The sequence below is a fragment of the Panthera pardus genome, unplaced genomic scaffold, assembly GCF_024362965.1.
Source record: "Panthera pardus isolate Hobbes unplaced genomic scaffold, ASM2436296v1 HiC_scaffold_4, whole genome shotgun sequence".
Taxonomy (NCBI): Eukaryota; Metazoa; Chordata; class Mammalia; order Carnivora; family Felidae; genus Panthera; species Panthera pardus.
Window position 1 is genome coordinate 20,219,750 of NW_026526969.1, and position 19,215 is coordinate 20,238,964.

Consider the following 19,215-nt stretch of genomic DNA (forward strand, 5'->3'; position numbering starts at 1 on the left):
GCTCTGCCCCTTGAAGGGGCTGTGAGCAAAGCAGGAGGGAGCTGGTCTCCTTTCTTTGGGCCCCACCCAGGACCCAGGCCTTAAATCCCCAGTTGGGGGTGAGGGGTTTGAGACTCAAGCCCAGGGAGCAGAGGAACAGGGCACTGGAAGGTGACATTAGCTCAGCATGTGACTCGGTGATAGACCAGGCTCGAAAGGGCTGGTGTACGTGTTGTTGTTGTGGGTTTGTTGTTGCACATTCCAGGATATCAGTATTTTAACAGGTTCTAAGTGCCTTTCTATCGTAGCTTATGTTTTTCCTCCTCTTGGCTCCATTGCTGTTAGCATAGAGTTAAAAAAAAAAAAAAAAAGAGATAAGCTAATGACTATAACAATATATTCCTCCATGTGAGAGGAAGTTTATAAAGAAACAATAAAATTGAGTTGCAAAGACAGTTTATGTTTTGCCACGAGCTGAGCCACCCTGCTTGGGAACCATCCTGTGCCTGGTTTGGGTCACCCACCCCCAGAACGCAGCACCCAGAAGCCCTGTTCTGGGGCTTCCTTCCCACCCTTTGGGTGCCTTGGGGAGGGAGCGGCCAGAGGGGGCAGGTGCTGAGGGAGCAGAGATGGAAGATTCTAGATGACGCAGGACCTCGTCCTACCACCACCTGCTGTGACCCTGATAAGAGCCTTAGTTCTGGGAAGACACAACTCGTCCATTGAGAGTCTGGCAAAGGCTTCTCTCTCTCCCTGTACTGGAGCATTCTACCCAGATTCCAGAGATGCTAGAGTCAAACCCAGCTCAGGGAGAGGTTGCCTGTGACTGAGCCATGGGCCTGGGGCTCTGGACCCGGTGGGAAGGGCAAGGGCAGGCCTGAGGGCAGGGATGCTCATCGCAGGAGGGGCCTGGCACTGGAGCTGTGAGGGCAGGAGTGGCCGTGTCCAGTACGTGACAGCTCAGCAGGCAGGGCAGGGCTGGGCTGGCTTCTTGCCAACCTCACCCACCCCAGCCCTGTGGGGTGTCAAAGGCATGTTAACAGGGATGTGGTACTACTGGCTTCCCCCCTCCCCGCTGGCAGGAAGAGCAGTCTGCCTTCTGGAATGTGGATGTGTGCACTGAGAAATGCGGAAAAGACATTTATTACCGAGCTATAAATTAGAGGTGGTGGGCAGGGTGCAGGAGGGGCTGAATGGTCACGTTTTGGGCATCTGCTCCTTCTCTCTGTCCTCCTGGGCCTGGATTCTGAGCTCCTCCTGCAGGCGCTCTCTGGCTCGGACCACCTGGAAGGGAGTTAGAATCAGGCAGGGCAGTGAGTGGGATGGGCCTCTGCCCTTCGCAGTCCTTCCAGCTTCGAGTCCCTGCAGAGCCCTGGGCATGTCTGAGCCGATAGCCTGGGAAACACAAGTGCCTCCTTTACGGGTGCCCAGCATTCCCAGGGGGACAGGGCCCGGGCACACCCTGCTCTTCACCAGCCAGTGGTCCTGTTCCCTCACAGCCATGGCTGCTGGGAGGGCCACTGTCAGAGTGACACAGGGCCCAGACATTTCAGCCCAACTGGCTGGGCCCCAGGGAGCTGAGGCAGCCAGAGGGAGTGGCAGCCTAGGGGGGGCCTCCCTGAGGCTGGGACACAGGGACTGCCCGGCACACCTGCCTGCCTGCCACGCTCTGAAGGGTCTGGGAATGAGGGACGCCCCCAGTGAGAAGGGCCCTGGGCTTGTCCCCTCCCGGCATCAAAGAGCACTCACCTTGGACTGCAGGTAGAAGGAGCCACCCACGGATTTGTCGTTCACCTTGAATAGGTGTTCGTAGTTCTGCAGGGGAGGGGAGACGGTGAGAGGGTGTGCAGGCTCTGGGTTACAGAGGCAGGGGGAGCTAGGAAATGACAAAGAAGGAAAGCCAAAGGGTTCAACCCTGCCGCCCCGCATGCCCATGTGACTGCTGGGGGATAGAGAGGTGGACAGGTGCCCACAGAGGGAAGGGGCTTGTCTACCACCAACAACTGCTCTGTCCCTGCCACTGCCTGCTTTGGGCCTAAAAACAAATGAGTGACAGCGGCTGCCGTAACTCAGGAGTCCAAGCACCTGCTCCTTTCCACCAGGCCACATTCACTCTGCAAGACCCTCGTAGCCTGACTCCTCCCGCCCGATCCCCCCCTTTCTGGTCTTCTGAGGCAAGACCTGTCTCAGAGCCAGCCTAGTGGCCTCACCTTCTGGATCTCCTCGGGGCTCAGCTTGGAGACATTGAGAATCTGCTGTGCCTCCTGGAGGCTGAGGCCGGACAGGTTGGAGGCAGCTGCAGACTGGTGTCCAGCACGTCCCCGAGCGTCAGCTGCTGCCCGGCTGGCTATGTAGACACATGGGTGAGTGCTCAGCCCTCAGCAGCCCAGAGGTTCCCCTTGGGCCTTCCGAGTGGGCAGCTCAGCCTGCCAGGTGGCACGGAAGAAGACACACACAAGGGACAGGGTACATCTCTTCTCCAGGAGTGGCTTTTTTTGGGGGGTGGGCGGTGGGGGACGGTGAAGTGAGGACAGATTTACTCCACTGAAGGACAGGGGCAGGGTCTGGTCCCCAACCTAGACCACAAGATGGTTCTATTCCTCTCCTCTCCCCTGCCCTGTCATCCCCAGTGCACAGCAAGTTAGGGAGCTTTAGGCTACAATGGGAAGCAGAGTGAAGCCGCACAGGTATGAAGAGGCAGGAATAGCTCAGTTGAGACTTGGCTGCCCATCAGTTACCTAGGCCAGCAAAGCAGGTGGCTCAGGTGACCTCTTCCCTTTCAATGACCTTAGAATCAGGATCCACTAAACTTTTTCTTAAAGGATCAAAGAATAAATATTTTAGGCTCTGTGCACCAATTAAAATCTGGGTTTGCAACTGCTCGAATCTTGAAAGCAGCCAGAGGGTATGGCTGTGTTCCAATAAAACTTTACTTATAAAAACAGGTGGTCAGGTGAACCAGTTTGCCCATTCCTGCCTTAATGTTCAAGTCAACCAGCTTTCCCTTTCACGAGAATGTTGGGAAGTCCAAGAATACCCCCACCCCCACCCCCACCCCCACGAAATGCCCCAGACTGCCAGAACCTCAGCCTGAAGAGGGTCCTTGCATCACAATGGACCCATGGTGAGGGGCCATACACAAGAGGAAAATCTCACCTGGGCAGGAGCTCCCAGCCCAGGGGGAAGACGGGCTCAAACTTACCTGCAAACTCCTGCCGCAGGGCTCGGGCAAAGGCCCTGCCCACCACCTGCACCCCCATCACAATGATCTGGGCCAGGTATTTGGCCTGTGGGCAAAGCAGGTACCTGGTTAGCAGGTTGCATTTTCCAGAGATGGGACCCTGGAAATGGCTGCTGAGTGGCAAGGCTTCTGGAGATCTGAGGTAATGAAGTCCAGGGCAGCAGCTCAGGCAACTTAATCCAAATTACCTTGATAAAAGGCTTCTGCTTTGGGTGGCTTCAGATGCTCTTTGGAGAGCTGGCTGGGGTGGACCTGACGGTGTTCCCAGAGGCAAGTGGGACCCTCCCTTGGCCTTCAGACCCGAGGACAGAACAGCTAAAACAAAGGGGCTGCAGGGCACAGAAGCTTCCAAAGCAACACTATGGCCTGGACCCAGAACCAGGGGCTGGTCCCAGACCAGCCACTGCCACTAACTCACCCAGTGCTTCTGAGACTGGAGGTCCCAACCTTTGTTCTATCAGCAGGAAACTCAGGGAGCCTGGAGCCACCCCAATTCTCCCAAGACTATTCACGAAGGTTGCAATCAACACAACAAAAGAGAAAAAGAGGCTCCACCTTTAAGCAGTAAAAAAGCCCACTAGGGAGGCATTTAAGACAACTAACTGGTGAGGGAAAACAGGACTGGTCACCGGTTCCTCCACTGGTTCAAACACCAGCACAGTTGGCTAAGCTCTGCTTAGCACAAGGACACACGGAACCCTGCGGTGCCCTCAGAGCTCCTGTACACGGCCTGGCCTGGCCTGGCCTGGCAGGGGGAGCCTCTACAGGGCACAGCATGGCGGTTTTCTACTCCCAGACCGCGTGATTCAACACACCACAGGGGCACACAGAGCCTCATTAAGCATGACCAGAAGTATAGAAAAGCAATGGAAGGAAACCTCAGGAATGAGACGGACACATTGGAAAAAGATGAGATTTCTACTGGGCTGGATTTCGAGGGCAGGGAGGATCACGATGGGAATACTGGGGCTTTCTAGGCAGAGGAACCAGGGCGAGCCCACCAGGAGAAAAGTGTAAAGGCCGTCCCGGGAGCAGCCAAGAGCATAGGGGACTTGTAAGGTCGTTGGAGAGAAGACTAAGAAGGTGGCCGGGATGGGAAAACGTACAGCCCTTATGGAGAAAAGACGATACAGACAGCACACCGGAAATGACGGGTGTGTGCGATGGTACAAATGAGGGCGGGCAGAGGGCCCAGACAGGGCTCACTGCAGGCCGACACTGCTCAGGGGGCACATGCCCGTGGTTTCCCTCACTCTTTCTTGCACTTGTCGGTAATTAGATGTTCTATCAGTCAGCAAGTATCAACTGAGCCTGGGCGCCAGGCACTGTGCCATTTAACCCAAGACCTCAAGCCACCAAGGCACAGCAGGGTTTAATGACGAGCCCAAGGACACGGCTAGTACTCAAGGGGAACGTGGGCAGGAAACCCTGACATTGGTACTCTCAGCCATGGCATCCTCAGGCTGCCCACCTCACAGAGGATCCTGCAGGGAGGGCAACTCAGCAACCTGACAAGGATCAAGGACTCAACCCAGAGGCCAAAGAGGGGCTCGTGAGATGCCAGGGGGATCTGGACTCCAGAAATGGTTTTGTGTGGCTTCCAGTGGACTTGCCCTTATGGGCAGGGCGGGATGTTGGTTCTGGGACATTAGCAGGAATTAAAAAATGGAAGTGGGTTTGGATTTCACACGTAAATGGAAATTTCATAAGCCCTGTTATTTCACACCAGAAAGCAAAGCTCAGTGAAGGCTCTCTCCAGGGATCAAAGGGAGGGGCGGGGCTGCGTGCAAGGAGGAGTCAAGACCAATACTGTATGCACTGGAGGGAGGGAAGCCTCCCAACTTCTCCGTCCAGGCCCAAAGCCCTTCCCAAGTGGGACTGGAGGTTCCCAGATGGACGGCTGGCCCTGTCTGAGGTACAGTGAGGCTGACAGGCTAGTAGGTGACGGCTTACACACCCTTCGGGCCTCAGACCACACCTTCACCTGCTGCCACACGCCTAGGGGCAAGGTCACTGCTCCACCCTTCACTGCCCATCAACTTACTTCTCTGCCCGGGATGGTGGCTGTTGCTCAATAACGAACCTTAGAAACTCAGAGTGTAACTGGGCAGCCCCCCTAACCACCCCTGCAGGCTTCAAACCACAGTGGCATGGTGTCCCCGTCATTCCTGCTGCCAGAGCTCCATAGCTGCAGAAAAGGTGGGGGTAGCCTCTAGTTTCAGAGGGTACCCTGACTGACCAAGGGAGCTGCCTGGTTGGTCCACTGAGGCTACCGAGGTTCGTGTGGGGGGCATCTCCAGGGGATGATGTGCGCTCATACAGGCAAGCTTTGGGATCACTCGTGTACAAATCCCAGCTGTGTGCTCCTAACGTGTTCTCAGGTCCCCTTAGCCTCAGTTTTCTCACCTGTAAAATGGGGACACAATAGGGCTGTCACAGGGCTTTAATGAGATAATACTTGTAAATTGCCTGGCACGGAGCCTGTTGATACAATAGGTACTCAATAAATGTTGGTTTTCATTTATTATACACTGTTTCACAAAACCGGACAATGGTCAGACATTATGGAGTAACAAAGCTTTTCCCAAAAAGGCAACTCATTTGATAGATCTACTAATTCCTCACAGGAAAAGGCTGCAAAAAGCCAGCCTACACTCCTAAGGAGCTGGAAAGCAGCATGGAAGAAGAGAGAGAGGGCTGCTTTGCAGCTCTCATCTGGCTCCCAGCTTGTCTTCTTGCTAGCTGTGTGGTCCTGGGCCAATTACTCAACGTCTCTGAACCTCAATTCTCTTATCTGCACAATGGGGAGAACAATACCTTCCTTATAGGGGGGGCTGCAAGGTCCTCCGGAGGCAATCCACATAAAACCAAGCGGACAGTCAGTGGCAGGTTCACAGCAGCCCAGCAGCTACCTTGCTTCTGGACCAGACCCTGCTTGGTGCTCAGTGGTCTAGAGACCAGGCAGTACAGCCAAGTTTCTCATCCACCTATTCAGTACCCAGTGCCAGCTGTGGGTCGGATGTGCTCACAGTTCTGCCAGCTACAAGAGGTGGAGAAGACTGCCATTGAGTGAGGTTTCCTCTAGAAAGTCCTAAAACATCCCAGAGTCCACTCACTGACACTTGGGCCTGAAGACCCTGGGCCAGAACAACCAGCTGCCATGGCATCCGACTGAGGCCAAACTTCAGGGTAAGCAGCAGAGATCAGAGTCACAGGTCGCCAAGCCTGGAACCCACTGTGGAGGACACATACGTTTTCTCATCTGAGGAACACAGCCCAGTGAAGGACCAAAGCTCTGCAGGGTGGGCAGAAGGCCACAGGAAAGCATCTGGGGACACTCGGGAATGTGGCTTATCTCATGTTAAGTGCATCAAGAAGGGACCTGGCTTTCAGAAAGACCGATGTGCAATGTTCCCTTCAAAGCCCACTTCCAGGTTCTTGGGCTGGCGGGCAGAGACTATCGCTGAGACTCACTCCCTTCTCAAGGATCCACTGAGATAAGAGGGGGGCTCTGTTCACCCAGAGCCCCTGCAAACAGCTGCTGGCATCACAACTAAGCAGGAGGGCAGTCAGGAACATCTACGCCTGGGGTCCCCGCCTATGGCCGGCACAGCAGCCCACTGGTATTTGAATCAACGTGACACTTAACCAGGTCGCCGTCGGCAACAATGCCATGCCCCCAGACGGGGTTTCCAAATGCCTACCACTCCCTCTGCTGGAGGGCTTCGGCTATCCCCCAAGACGCACACAATTCTGCCAGTGCCACTGCCGGCAAATTCAGTCCACTTTTCAGTCAGGTATTCTCAGCTTTGGCTACAGACAACTTCTCTGGTCTTCTCTCCCCTCACCTCTCTCCGCACCTACTTCTAGATCAAGCTCTCTGACTTCTTTACCCCAATGTCTGCAGCTCGCAATTCACACACCATACAAATCACTCTTGTCAAGTGTTCAGTGCTTTTTAGAGTATTCGTGTAGCTCTGTAAATACACTAAAATGCATGGACGACTACTACTAGTTCCAGAACATTTTCACCACCCCTCCCCAAAAAAGAGAGCCATTAACTTTGAATATCCTATTACCGTGATACTGTCAAAACCCAACATCCTGCAAAACTTAACACAGCCTGGGGCGCTGGGTGGCTCAGCTGGTTAAGCGTCTGGCTCTTGACTCTGGCTCAGGTCATGATCTCATGGTTCGTGGTTTCGAGCCCCATGTGGGGCTTTGTGTTGGCAGTGTGGAGCCTGCTTGAGATTCTCTGCACCCCCTCCCCCCCACTCATATGCTCTGTCTCCTCTCTCTCAAAATAAATAAAACACTAAACACATTACCCCCATCCCCCCAAGTGAAACCTTCCCAGGCTCCTACCACGTCTATCCTCCCACAGCACGATCTTTTCCTACTAATATGCTGTTCTAGTTCACAGACCTGCCTGATTCCTCCTTTAGGATACAAACTCTCCCAGAGCAACCTTTTACTTTGCTCTTGAGGGTGGCTCAGAGTTACACGCACAAATGAGAAGGACCCTGTTCAACCGTTCGTTGTGGGTCCTCAAAAAATGGCAGTAACCGGGCTCCAAACCAGACACTGCTGCATGAATGACCCTAGACGAATCAAACTCTGAAATTCAGGTTCCTTAGCTGTGAAATGCGGACAATGACAGTACGAACTTCATAAGCATTACACGAGAGAACCCACGTAAGGCCTCAGCTCAGGGCCTGGCACTTGCAAGCCGCTTCCTTATCCTTAATAGTAAGAAATGGTTCCCCAAACTGACTGCCTCAATCCCTTGGGGAACTGACAGAACCTCCGAGGGCAGAGCTCAGGACATGCATTTTTATAGGGTCCCCAGGTGCACCCGTCGCAGCCAGTGTGGCCCAGGTCTGTGGATTGGCTCCAAATGCCAATGGTACCGCAGAAACGCTCAGTTTTCGGTGTCGAGGGGCCTGGTTCAAGCCCTAGCTCTGCCACTTCCTTGGCAAAGTCTCGGAGAGCGTTTGGTCAGCTGCGAAAGGGGAACAATAATAGGGCGACACCACCAACTACCTGCGGGGCAAAGCGGGGCTCCCGGGTCGGCCCTAGCCTCCCGCTGGGGCTGTGCGCACATGGGCTGGAGCCCACGACCGCACTTGCTGGACATTTTGCGGCCGGCCAGGCCCTCCCTGCTTTCCGGCCAAACGACTCTCCGTCGCCCCGAGGCCGCCAGCGCCCGTAGCGGTCCTCCCGGTACGACGCCCCCGGACCCCGCTTCCCGTCCGGCACGAGGGGGCGCGCGGCTCCCGCAGCCCGGCCGCAGCTCGCCGCCCCTGACCCGGCTCCGAAACGGCCCCCCGCCCCCGGGCAGCGCCCATCTCGGGCCTCACCATGGTGGCCGCTCTGCCTCGGGGTCGTGAGCTGCTGCTTCCTGGCCCCGCGGCCCCCAGCTCAAGGGCGGCCGGCGGGTCAGAGGTCAAGGGAGAGAGCGCGTGCGTGACGCCGCACAAAGCATGCGTACTGTTCCCTCCGGAGGGCGGGGTGTGCCTTGACGTAATCCGTAGGCGGAACCAGAGGCGGAGTCGGCCCCGGGCTCCGGTTCGCAAGACTACCGGGGACGGGCGATGGGCGGGCGATGGGCGGTCCCAGGACTCACCCTGGCCTTCGCCCCGGCCCTTCGCCCTTACCCGCCGTGCCAGATGCCACAGAATAAATACATCTGTCAAATGCGGAGCGATTTCTTCCCTTGATTTTGCCAAAATATTTGGTACTAAAAGATATGCAGTAAACATACGACACCCCACGAACATAAGGAGTAGGATGCCAAAGTCTCACAAATATATAAGAAAACAGGAAACTTCAAAATAAGTTTCATGCTAGGGTCCCTCTACTCTGGGAAGGACCTCTCACGGCCCCCTCCTTCAAGTTCTTGCTCAAGTGTCATCTTCTCAACAAGGCCCACCCCAATCCCCTACCAACGCTGAACCTTGTCCTGCATTGTTTTATAGTAACAGCTTTATTGAAAAAAAATCCACACACCATCCAATTCACCATTTTAAAGTGCACAATTCAGTGCTTTTTAGCATAGTCACAGAGTTATGCAACCATCACCACAAGGACACCACAACATTTTCATCAACCCCTCAAAAAAAGTCTCTGCGCATTAGCAACCAATGCCCCTGCGCCATCCCCCTGCTCCTGGCCACCACTAATCTTTGTTCCGTCCCTATGGATTTGTCTGTTCTGAACATCTCCTGGAAAGAGAATCCAACTATATGTGGCTTTTTGTGTCTGACTTAAACTACCATTCTTGGTCCCCTCTATTTTTTTTTCCCGGAAGTTCTTAATCATCTTTAGAAAAAACATTTTTTTTTTTTTTAAATTTTTGAGAGAGAGAGAGAGAGAGAGAGAGACAGAACAGGAGTGGGAGAGGGGCAGAGAGGGAGACACAGAATCCCAAGCAGGCTTCAGGCTCTGAGCTGGCAGCACAGAGCTGGCCTTGAGGCTTGAACTCAGCAACTGTGAGATCACAACCTGAGCTGAAGTCAGCCGGTTAACCGATTGAGCCACCCAGGCATAATTCATGTACTTTATGTTTATTGTTTATAACTTGTTCCTGCAGCTAGAATGTGGATCCCTGGTGGGCAGGACTTTTCTCTTTTCCCCACTCTTGAACTTCAGCACCCAGAAAGAGTGGCTGGCACATGGAAGGTATCCAACACATGGGTGTTCAATGAACGTTAAGTCAGACTGCCTTGTGCTATGTCCCGGACCACTGCCCTTTCCTTTCCTCCAACTCTTCAAATTCTTTCTTCCCTCAGTGCTGTGGCCACCTGACTTTCGTCTGAAACATTCTCATGGCTCTGTGGCTCACTGACCTTCAGGTCTCAGCTCTCAGCATAAAGGTCACCTCTCAGACTGAACACCCTGCTTCATCTGTACCTCCGCTGCTCTGTTTCACATAATTTGTCTTCCTTATGTATATATTTGTGGTTAAGTAATCTCTATGCGCAACATGGGGCTCAAACACGCAACCCCGAGGTTAAGAGTCGTACACTCTACCAACTACACCAGCCAGGTGCCCCTAATTTGTCTTCTTTATGTCTCTCTTCACAGTTTGCTTACTTGCACACAGTCTGGCTCCCCTGCACAGGAGGACAATGACAAGTGCCTTGAGAGGCCTGGTCTCTCCTGTCCCTTACCGTATCTACCATCCAGACCACTGTTGGGTATCTATGTGTTGGATGAATGAACCAACTCATAGCAGCTGAAAAGGCCTGAGGAGCAAAGTGAGGCCTGGAACAAGGGGGAACCCAGGGCCAAACCGCCTTCACCCATACTCCTGTCCCCGAACTCTCGCAGTCAGCAAGAGACCACAGCAGCACAAGAGGTGGCCAGCTCAGAAAAGTTTAATTGCTGAAAACATCCAGGGTATATTCAGGCCAGTCCCTGAGGGGCTCACACCCCGCCCTTAACTGGGCCATCAGCTCCGTGATGTCCCCCTTCTCCTGGTTTCAAACCTGGGGAGGAGGGCAACTGGTCCCCGGCCCGTGAGGCTGGTGCTGTGCCAAACGGCCTGGCAGGGGGCCAGCCCCCAAGGCTCTTACCTGGAAGTGGGGCAGCAGGCAAGATGGGATGTGGCCCATGCTAAGTGAAGGTTCTGGGCAAAGCCAGCCCAGGCTGGGACCAGCCCAGGGACGTCTACTAACCCCTCAGCACTCCCAGCCCACCGCGCTCCCGTGCCCCTGGCTCCACATGCTAGCAGGCAGCTGAGGAGAAGCAGCCAGTCCCAGGGAAAGCAGAGGTGCAGACAATCCATGGGAGTTGCAGTGGGACCTAGAGGCCTTGGAAGTGCCCAAGGCCCAAAAGAAGTCAGGGCTTTGGGGAGGAGGTGTGCCAGGGCCACGAGGCATCTTCCAGTTTGAGGGGGAGACCAGAGGTGCGCAGCGGGCACGTCAGGTGGTTCTGGGAGGTGGCGGCAGCAGGTGAGGCCAGAGGTGGCTGGTGGGCAGTCTAGTCCTGGGGAGATAAACCAAGTCGGAGGGAGTTGAGAGGTCTGAGAAGGGGGGTGTCGCAGGCTGCAAGGTGAGGGAGGGACGGAGGGGATGCCAGGGCCCTCTCATCTACTCACCCACTCGTCCTCGTCCACACCTTCAAAGGAGTCCTGAGGGAGCGGGTCCTCGCGGTTCCCCAGCTTTGCCACCATGGCACTGAGCAGCTAGAAGAGTGGACAGAAGAGGTGGCAAGGGAATAGAATAGGACCGCTAATCCCAGGAACACAGGCCTTCACAGTTTGAACCCAGTCAAGGGTGTGAAAGAGCCATTTTCATCAGAGCCCTGACAAAGGGGATGGTTTTCACAAAGAAATACACTTCGACCAATATTAGGGAGCCAGAGACAGACTCTGTGCCACGCAGCACTGGAGTCTGCACCCTGCCTCAGATGCTCAGATGTGCACCAGGGCCCCAAATGCACTTGGGTCCCAAACCCTTGGCTCTGTTTGGGATGGGCCAGGCCAGAGGGGGGCCTCCTTCTGCCCTTCCCTGGATTCCTGAGTCCCGTGCCCCATGGGTCCACTTCAGGGCTCTGGAAGGTCTCCCCCAGTAAGCTGCCCAATCGAGAGAGGTGTGTGACCCTGGCTCCTGTCCCAGCCTGGGTCATACAGACAACGGAAGGGCAGTCATCAGGTACGGCCAGGACTCTGTGTGCGCCATACTGGTCAACCCCCTCCCATGCCTACCTACCTCTTCCTTCTTTTGCTCATCTGACTTCTCTTCCAGGTACAGTGCTGAGGACGGGGCCCGACGGGCAGGGGCTTCACGGGGTGCCTGGCTCACTGGGGTAGGGCAGGGACAGGCATCAGACATCAGAGAATCCCCTCGGTGAGGACTCCTTGCCCTACCCTTTGGTACCATTCCCTAGGGAATCCTGTGGCGGAGACCCCAGAGAGGGTAATAACAGCTGCCCCACCCTCTGCTCACAAGGCTGCTGTGGGCACCATGTAGCATATGTGTGCACATCAGGGGTGGGAACTGTGATGGAAACACAGACCCTAGGCCCTGCCCTCAAAAGGCTCAGAGTATGAGCCTGGAAATGCAAATACCCCATCCTTCGAAACATCAGAGGTTTCTGTGTGCCAGGGAGATGGCGGGGGGGGGGGGGGGGGGAGGGGGGATCTTGGACTTGACCTTTCGACCCCTTCTCCAGCCCTCCCCCCCGCCACCACTCACTTCCCTGCTTCCTACTTGCCACCCCCCCAGCTCCTCAGCCTACCTGGGGTCATGCCCGGGGGCTGTAGGCTGATCAGCCGGGGCTGCCCATTAGCACCTCCCAGCCAGGCCTTCGCACTGAGCACGGGCTCCCAGCTCATGGCCGTGTCTGGGAACACATCATCCTGGAAGAACTCTTTCTGTAGGGAAGAACAAAGGGGCTACCCTGGGGCACCTACCAGAGGCCCAAGGTGCATCAGCATCCCTTCGGAAGGGGGTAAGGTAAGATCCGGGGCCCACTCTGGGGTTTCTGCCAGTTTCAGAATCTCAGCAGAATAAGGGAACAGGCACCCTAAAGAGCAGTGAGTGGGATAGTTTGGTGACAGGGCCAGTCGGGCCCCAAAGCCCCTTTTATGGGGACTGGTGGGGGTGGGGAGGCACCTGGGTGGCTCAGTCAGTTAAGCGTCCGACTTCAGCTCAGGTCATGATCTCACGGTTCGTGAGTTCAAGCCCTGCGTTGGACTCTGTGCTGACAGCTTAGAGCCTGGAGCCTGCTTTGAATTCTGTGACTCTCTCTCTCTCTGTCCCTCCCCTGCTCACGTATTCTCTCTCTCTCTCTCCAAAAAAAAAAAATACGTATATAAAGATTAAAAGAAAAATTACAGGTACTAGGAAAGAGGACTAGGTGTTGGGGTGTCAGGCCCCCAACCTCACCCTGACTCGGGGTAGACGGAAGGCAACGGGCTCCAGGGAGGTCTGGCGAAGCCGCAGGCATCGGGCAAACTCTACTTCCTGGACGTCACACTCTGTCTTGGGCAAGAGGACGAAACCCTGGAGAGCAGGGGGATCTGAGTGGACACCTGCACCCCCACAGACTGCCAACACCCCTACTTAGGACCACCAGAACCAAGGCCCATCCCTGAATGGGAGCGTGCTAGCAGATGCTTAACAACTAGCTCTCTGGAGGGGCACCTGGGGGGCTCAGTCAGTAAGCTTCCAACTCTTGATCTCGGCTCAGGTCACAATCTCACAGTTCATTGGTTCGAGCCCTGGCATCGGGCTCTGAGCACACAGTGCGGAGCCTGCTTAGGATTCTCTCTGCCCCCTCCCACTCACACACACACGCACACACTCTCTCTCTGTTTCAAAATAAATAAAAAAACATTAAAAAAAAATCTTTAACATGTAGCTCTCTGGAGGAAAAATGCCGTTTTGTAGCTCTGACTAGCCTATTTCTATGTTGTAAAAACCCACCACGGTGATTTCTCACCACCAACATGACTTGCTGAATGCAGAATGGGGAACACACGTGTGGTAGCAGCATCTAGTCTATCCACTGGCAGAGCCCACAGGTGTAAGTAGCCTCAACGGCACAAAAAAACCATAAAATCAGGGAAAATAATTAAGAAGTGATACATTGAATGTTTACTGCCTAGGTTTTCAATGTAATTTACTTGTAGGTTCATATAACTTAAGGTTTTATAGTTTAATTTCTAATAATGGTGGAGTTTAACAACCAGCTCCTGACAGCTGCTGGGCACACCCTGGCCCAGTGACCTGCTGACCCGACAGGCCCCTGCACTTCCCCATCTGGCCAGGAGAGGGCAGGGGAGCCCTGTGTCGCACCCACTAGGAGGACCAGGGAGGGCGCACAGGCTCACCTTGTGGGGGTCAGGCGACGTGAAGCTATTGCACTCCAGGAAGAAAGGAGCCTCTGGGAGCAGCTCGTATAGGAACACACGGGTGTCGCCCTGTGTGGGTGGCAAGAGTGAGGCGGCCAGCTAAAGCTGACTTTCTCCCCACCTTTCACCTGCCCACCACCCCCGCCTGCACGCTCCAGCCCACCTTGCCCGTGAGCAGCACCAGGCTGGTGTCCGGGTCATAGCTGGGAAGCAGGGTTGAGGGAGCCACATCCAGCCCCAGCACTGCCAAAGGGCCACCGGCCACAGCCTTGGCGGGGTACAGGAGTAGCTGGCGCTCACTTCGGCTGCAAGGGAGACCCCAGGAGCAGAAGCAGGTCCTTAGAGCTGCAGGGATTTGAGTCAGGGAAAGGACTCTAGCAAGGACCCTGATCCTGTCAGGCTTCGACACCTGAGGAGTGCCTCTGTCCCTTCTCTTTCCTGATCCAGTTCTCAGAACTACTGTCTCCTGCAACAGTGGCCTAACCTGCTGGCCTCATCCCCTACTAATGCTCCCTCTGCTGTTCTCCGATCCTCCACCAGCATGGGTCTCGTGGCCACTGTGGCCTGCTGTCTGTACTTCTCTCCCCATATTCTGCTTGTCATTCTCTGCTCCAGCCAGGCTGGTCAGCCTCCTAGCCTTTCCACCCACACTTGAATGCCCTCTCCTCTGGATTTCTGGCTACTAGCTCCTTTGTGACTCAGTTCAGATGACATCTACCTTAGGAGGCCCTCCCTGATCCCTCCTCCAATGTGCCAAATACTCATCCCTCGGGCCTCTCCACTAGGCTTGGTTGTTTCATGCTTTTCACCCGGTCCATGCCAGGCATGGGCTCCAGGCAGTAGGTATGGCTCTCATCCCTCTGGGTCTCCCTCCCTCCCATCCATCCACTAACCTACCCACCAACCCATCCATCCATCCATGCACCCAATAAGTGAGTAGCAGGAACAGCTTCTGATGCCTAACATGTGTATGCGTGTCTGGGGAAAAAGGACACAATTAGTTGCTTAAGTCTGGGTGTGGGGATGGCAGTCCTGAGTCCTCACCTGTCAAAGCCGGACACGAGCAGACAGTGACCATCACACACCCAGACGACGCGGGCTCCACGGGCCCCCTCAGGCCCTGGGCCTTCCTGTTGGGATACAGCACATGAGGGCCAGCAGCGGACCCTCAGTCAGGTCTGAAGGCTGCCCTCATTGCCTCTTGCTCACCTGCAGGGGCTCAGGGCCACCCCGGGGCTCATAGACCCGCAGGTGCCCATCCTTGCAGACAGTGGCCAGATACTGTCCGTTGGGACTCCAGGCCAGGCTGAAGATCTGGAGGCAGATGTGGATGGATGTGAGAGGCGGCCTCTCAGCCTGTGGCTGGGCGCCTGCTCCCACAGATGTCCTACCTGGTCCCGATGGCCCTGCAGCCTCAGCCGCTCAGCTCTGGCCTTAAGGTCCCAGATCCGAATGGTCAGATCATAGGAAGAGGAGGCCAGCACGTCGGCTGCCAGCGGGTGGAAGCGCAGAGAGTAGATCTTCTCTGTGTGGCCTGGGGGTGAGGCAGGGGGTAACGCTGAGTTCCTCAGGAGCCACTGCCTGTCTCCCAGCCCCCACCCTGGCCCACCTGACCTGTGAGCACGGCCTCAGGTGTCGTGAGCACCTCCTCCAGGCCCTCTGGGGGCACCCGCCACAGTCGGATCCTGGCATCCTCCCCACCTGAAGAGAGTGCTGGCTCATCACTGCTGTGCCCAAGACCTCTGGGCTCCCCCTACCCTCATTCACACCCCTGGGCCCTCCCTTGAGCCTAGCGCCGAGCCTCCTTACCCACAGCGAGGCGGTAGGGGTCAAAGGGGTCCCAGGCCAGATCAGTCACAGCTACGCCATTCTGCATTGTGGGCAGTGCTGTGTCGGGCAGGCGGCCAGGCTTCCGCAGCTGTGGGAGGTAACCCCACCCGCAGGCCCATCAGTAACAGGCAGGAGAGCTCGGTCCCCAGGGTCTGCAGGGCAAGCAGCACGCCTGGGCCCCCCACCTTCTGCAGCTGATGCCCCACTGCCGGGTGGCCCAAGCTCTCTGCCTCAGCCGCCTTGTGCTCTGAGCCCCAAGCGCCAACTGTGATGTCCCAGAAAGCGAGGGGGACAGCGTGGAGTGGTGGAAAGAGCTCAGGCTTGGGGCTCAGGCAGCCTGGGTTCGAATCCCAGCTCCACCACTTACACAGCTGTGTGACCTGACAGGTCACTAAGCCTCTCTGTGCCTCACTGCTTTCATCCATCTGTAAAATGGGGATAAGAGTGGTATCCCTGCAGGACAGCTGGGAGGATCAAAGGGGATGCTGGCAGGTGCCTGGCACATAGTTTGTGCTCAGAGAGTGTGAGCTGGTGTGGGTACCCAATGCCCTTAATTTCCTGCCAGGCCCTGGGAGGGCACCATGTGAGTGGGGTCTCTCACCTCGAGCACAGCCACCTGCCCGCCACTGCTGAGCAAGGGCACAGCCACACGAAGCCGGTTGGCACAGAATCCATCGCTCTCGCCAGGCGTGGTGAGGTTGAGCCCCTTGAGGTTGGTGATGTGGCTGTCTCGGTGCAGGACGGTGCCCTGAGCATGGCGGAACTTGGAACTGGGGCCTGGCAGGTGGCAGGGACGGAGCCACATGAGAATGCCCTGCCCACCGGCCTGCCTGTTCACATCATAGCAGGATGGTGCACGACCTGTGCCCAGGCCTCCAGAGAACATCCAGGCTGCCCTCTTACTGCAGACTTACTCCATCCCACAAGGACAGGTGACCCCACCAGGAGGGGAGCAGATGTAGACTGGGTTAGCTCCTGCCCTGATGCACTTACCCAGCAGGCTCTGTAGGGATCTCTGGCTGGGGCTGGTGCCGATACCACTGGTGCTAGAGAGCGAGGGCCCCAGGCTGGAGGGTGTGGAGGGGGAGGTCAGCGAGCTGAGAGGGGAAGAGAAGCCCTCCTGGGGGAGAAACACCCTGGGTCAGCCAGCAGGCCCCCAGTTTCTTGGCCAGAGAGAAAGGGGCACTGGGGTCATCACTCTGGGCCCCACCTCCCAGGCTATGGGACATGCAGGGCAAGCTAAACTTCAGACGGTGGGGACAGTGGGTGGCAGCTGCCAACTCCTGGCTTGGTAGGAGAACAGGCAGGCCCCGTACGGTTAACATCTGCCAGTACTTCAAGAGAAACCAGAAACCTAGATTTTTCTGTGAAAGTCTGGCGTTTTAAGTGTTTGCTCAATTTGGAGAACAGCATGAAGTTCTTTGTTTGTGCTTCACATGTTTCTGTCTCTGTTACGCTTGATGATGACTACAAAAGGCTCAGAGACCCTCAGGCAGGCGAACACACTTGGCAGCTTTGACTTAGGCACCAGGATGGTGGCAGGATGGAGAGGAAAGGAAGACCGCCCTGGCACTCACGCTGGGATCCGCATCACCTGCAGGAGTGTCTGCAGGCTGGGCCTGGTCCGGGGAGGGCTCCGCAGGGGGCACCAGGCAGGAAGTGAAGCTGAGGTGGGGCCGCCGAGCTGGGTGGAGGCTAACCTTCTGCACCTGAGGGAAGAACGTGGTGTCCCAGGCAGGGGATAGGGACAAGGAGGGAGACACAGGGCAGCTGAGTTCATACAGCTGGACTGTGGGGTCGTGCGTGGGGCAAGTGAAGGCTGGGAGTGGCCAGCCAAGCTGGGGGGCAAGGGTGAGGGCCCCTACCTGCTGGTTGCTCCCCACCCACCAGGCATGGGGGTCGGAGGCAGGGATGCAGCCTGCGGTGTCCGGGAACAGGTCCTCATGGAACTCCACAGCCTGTTGGCAGATGGGGACGTACGTGGCCAGTCAGGTCTAGGCCCCCTAGACCTTCCCAGCCCCTCACCCAGGTCCCCCTCACCTTGCGAGGCACGTGGTAGCTGACAGGCACGATGGCCGTGTCGCTCAGCTGCAGGACACGGAGCACCTCACAGCCCATGACAGCCAGTGCCCGCCGGGGCACAAGAGCCGCGCCCCTCAGCACACTCTCAAGGAGGCACTGCGTCACTGTGGGGGACAGCATGGGAAGACAGGTGGGGAGATGCGGGGGTGGGGAGCATGGGAAGAGAGTCAGGGAGGTGGGGGAGGGAAGGCAGGGGGACGGGGAGGAGGGAACAGGGCTTACCTGGGCTCAGCGCTGGCTGCTGCGGGGTCACCTCGTAGCAATACAACTGACTATCACCCTGAAAGGAGCCCAGATTGAGCGCCACTCGCCACCTGCACCCTGGTGGCCTGGCATGTGCTCCAGATCAGACACCGGCTCCCACCCCCGCGCTCTGGGCTGAGTTCCTCGGTAGACTTCACTGCACACGGAGTAAGAACAGGGCGGCTTCGGGGCTTACAGAGCGCCCGCTGTGAGCTAACACTGCTTGATTGTTGGCCTTGTCCACAAAGCTGACATTCTTGGGAATTACGGTCACGCCAACCTGAAGGCCACTTAGCCTGGCAGAGGTGGAGGGCATCCTGCTATCTCCCAGCAGGCCAGCTAGGTCGAAGGTTGGGGCCTGGCCTGGCCGCCCTGGGGGGCTGATGTGGGTGGGCACTCCAGCTTCTCACTTACCTTTCCTGCCAGGACCAGGAGCCCGGTGTCTGGGTCCAGGAGAGGCATCAGAGACCTAAGAGAGAGGGCTGGTAGGCAGGATGCGGCCAGCCACTGTGCCTGAGGGGCAGCTGGGGGGGGTGGGGGCGGGCCTCGTGACCCCAGACAGGGGCTCAGGCCACACACCACACTGGCTAGGATTGAGACGGCCCCTCTAGCTGCATCTAGCCTGTCCCGGCTACTCTTCTCTCCTTGTGCTGACTACAGGCCAAGCACATCCCCATGTCCGAGACCTTCCTGCCCTGCCCACCCTCCATCTGCCCACCCTTTTCATCCCAGGACTTGTATGGACCCTGGGCATAAGGGAGCAGGCCCCTCTTTCCACACCTCAGTCCCAAGCTCCATCCCTGGCTCACCACATACGTTCTGTCTCTGCTCCCACCTTGGCCAACCTGGGCATCAGGCCAGAGTTCCCAGGGAAGAGGAGTAGGCGTGCTAGAACCGGGGACTACCTACACCCTTCCCAGTGCAGTTGGCCTGGGCGCACCAGGCCTGCACAAAGGTTTGGGGGCCACCTCCTCAGTTA

General features: G+C 56.6%; 2 protein-coding genes across 2 annotated transcripts in view; both read right to left on the reverse strand.

Annotated features, from left to right (window-relative positions):
• Window positions 1–1,106: 1,106 nt before the first annotated feature.
• On the reverse strand, window positions 1,107–8,713 carry PAM16 (presequence translocase associated motor 16). The gene is made up of 5 exons (XM_019468450.2): window positions 8,581–8,713; window positions 3,182–3,266; window positions 2,190–2,326; window positions 1,729–1,794; window positions 1,107–1,263 (listed from the first exon to the last, which is right to left on the reverse strand). Exons 1-5 carry the CDS (start codon window positions 8,581–8,583, stop codon window positions 1,177–1,179), a joined length of 378 nt encoding a protein of 125 aa, XP_019323995.1. The 5' UTR covers window positions 8,584–8,713; the 3' UTR covers window positions 1,107–1,176.
• A 1,870-nt stretch (window positions 8,714–10,583) lies between these two features.
• CORO7 (coronin 7) overlaps window positions 10,584–19,215 on the reverse strand; it is a 56,567-nt gene continuing 47,935 nt past the window's right edge. Inside the window, exons 10-28 of the mRNA XM_019468437.2 lie at window positions 18,651–18,705; window positions 18,216–18,273; window positions 17,952–18,097; window positions 17,777–17,869; window positions 17,489–17,620; window positions 16,905–17,031; window positions 16,513–16,688; window positions 15,891–15,999; window positions 15,696–15,782; window positions 15,473–15,615; window positions 15,291–15,395; window positions 15,126–15,211; window positions 14,245–14,386; window positions 14,061–14,150; window positions 13,114–13,230; window positions 12,464–12,599; window positions 11,935–12,026; window positions 11,322–11,408; window positions 10,584–11,209 (exon numbers count right to left, since the gene is read on the reverse strand). Coding sequence (XP_019323982.2) covers window positions 11,204–11,209; window positions 11,322–11,408; window positions 11,935–12,026; window positions 12,464–12,599; window positions 13,114–13,230; window positions 14,061–14,150; window positions 14,245–14,386; window positions 15,126–15,211; window positions 15,291–15,395; window positions 15,473–15,615; window positions 15,696–15,782; window positions 15,891–15,999; window positions 16,513–16,688; window positions 16,905–17,031; window positions 17,489–17,620; window positions 17,777–17,869; window positions 17,952–18,097; window positions 18,216–18,273; window positions 18,651–18,705 — 1,987 coding nt within the window. The 3' untranslated portion in view covers window positions 10,584–11,203. The remainder of the gene's footprint in view (window positions 11,210–11,321; window positions 11,409–11,934; window positions 12,027–12,463; window positions 12,600–13,113; window positions 13,231–14,060; window positions 14,151–14,244; window positions 14,387–15,125; window positions 15,212–15,290; window positions 15,396–15,472; window positions 15,616–15,695; window positions 15,783–15,890; window positions 16,000–16,512; window positions 16,689–16,904; window positions 17,032–17,488; window positions 17,621–17,776; window positions 17,870–17,951; window positions 18,098–18,215; window positions 18,274–18,650; window positions 18,706–19,215) is intronic.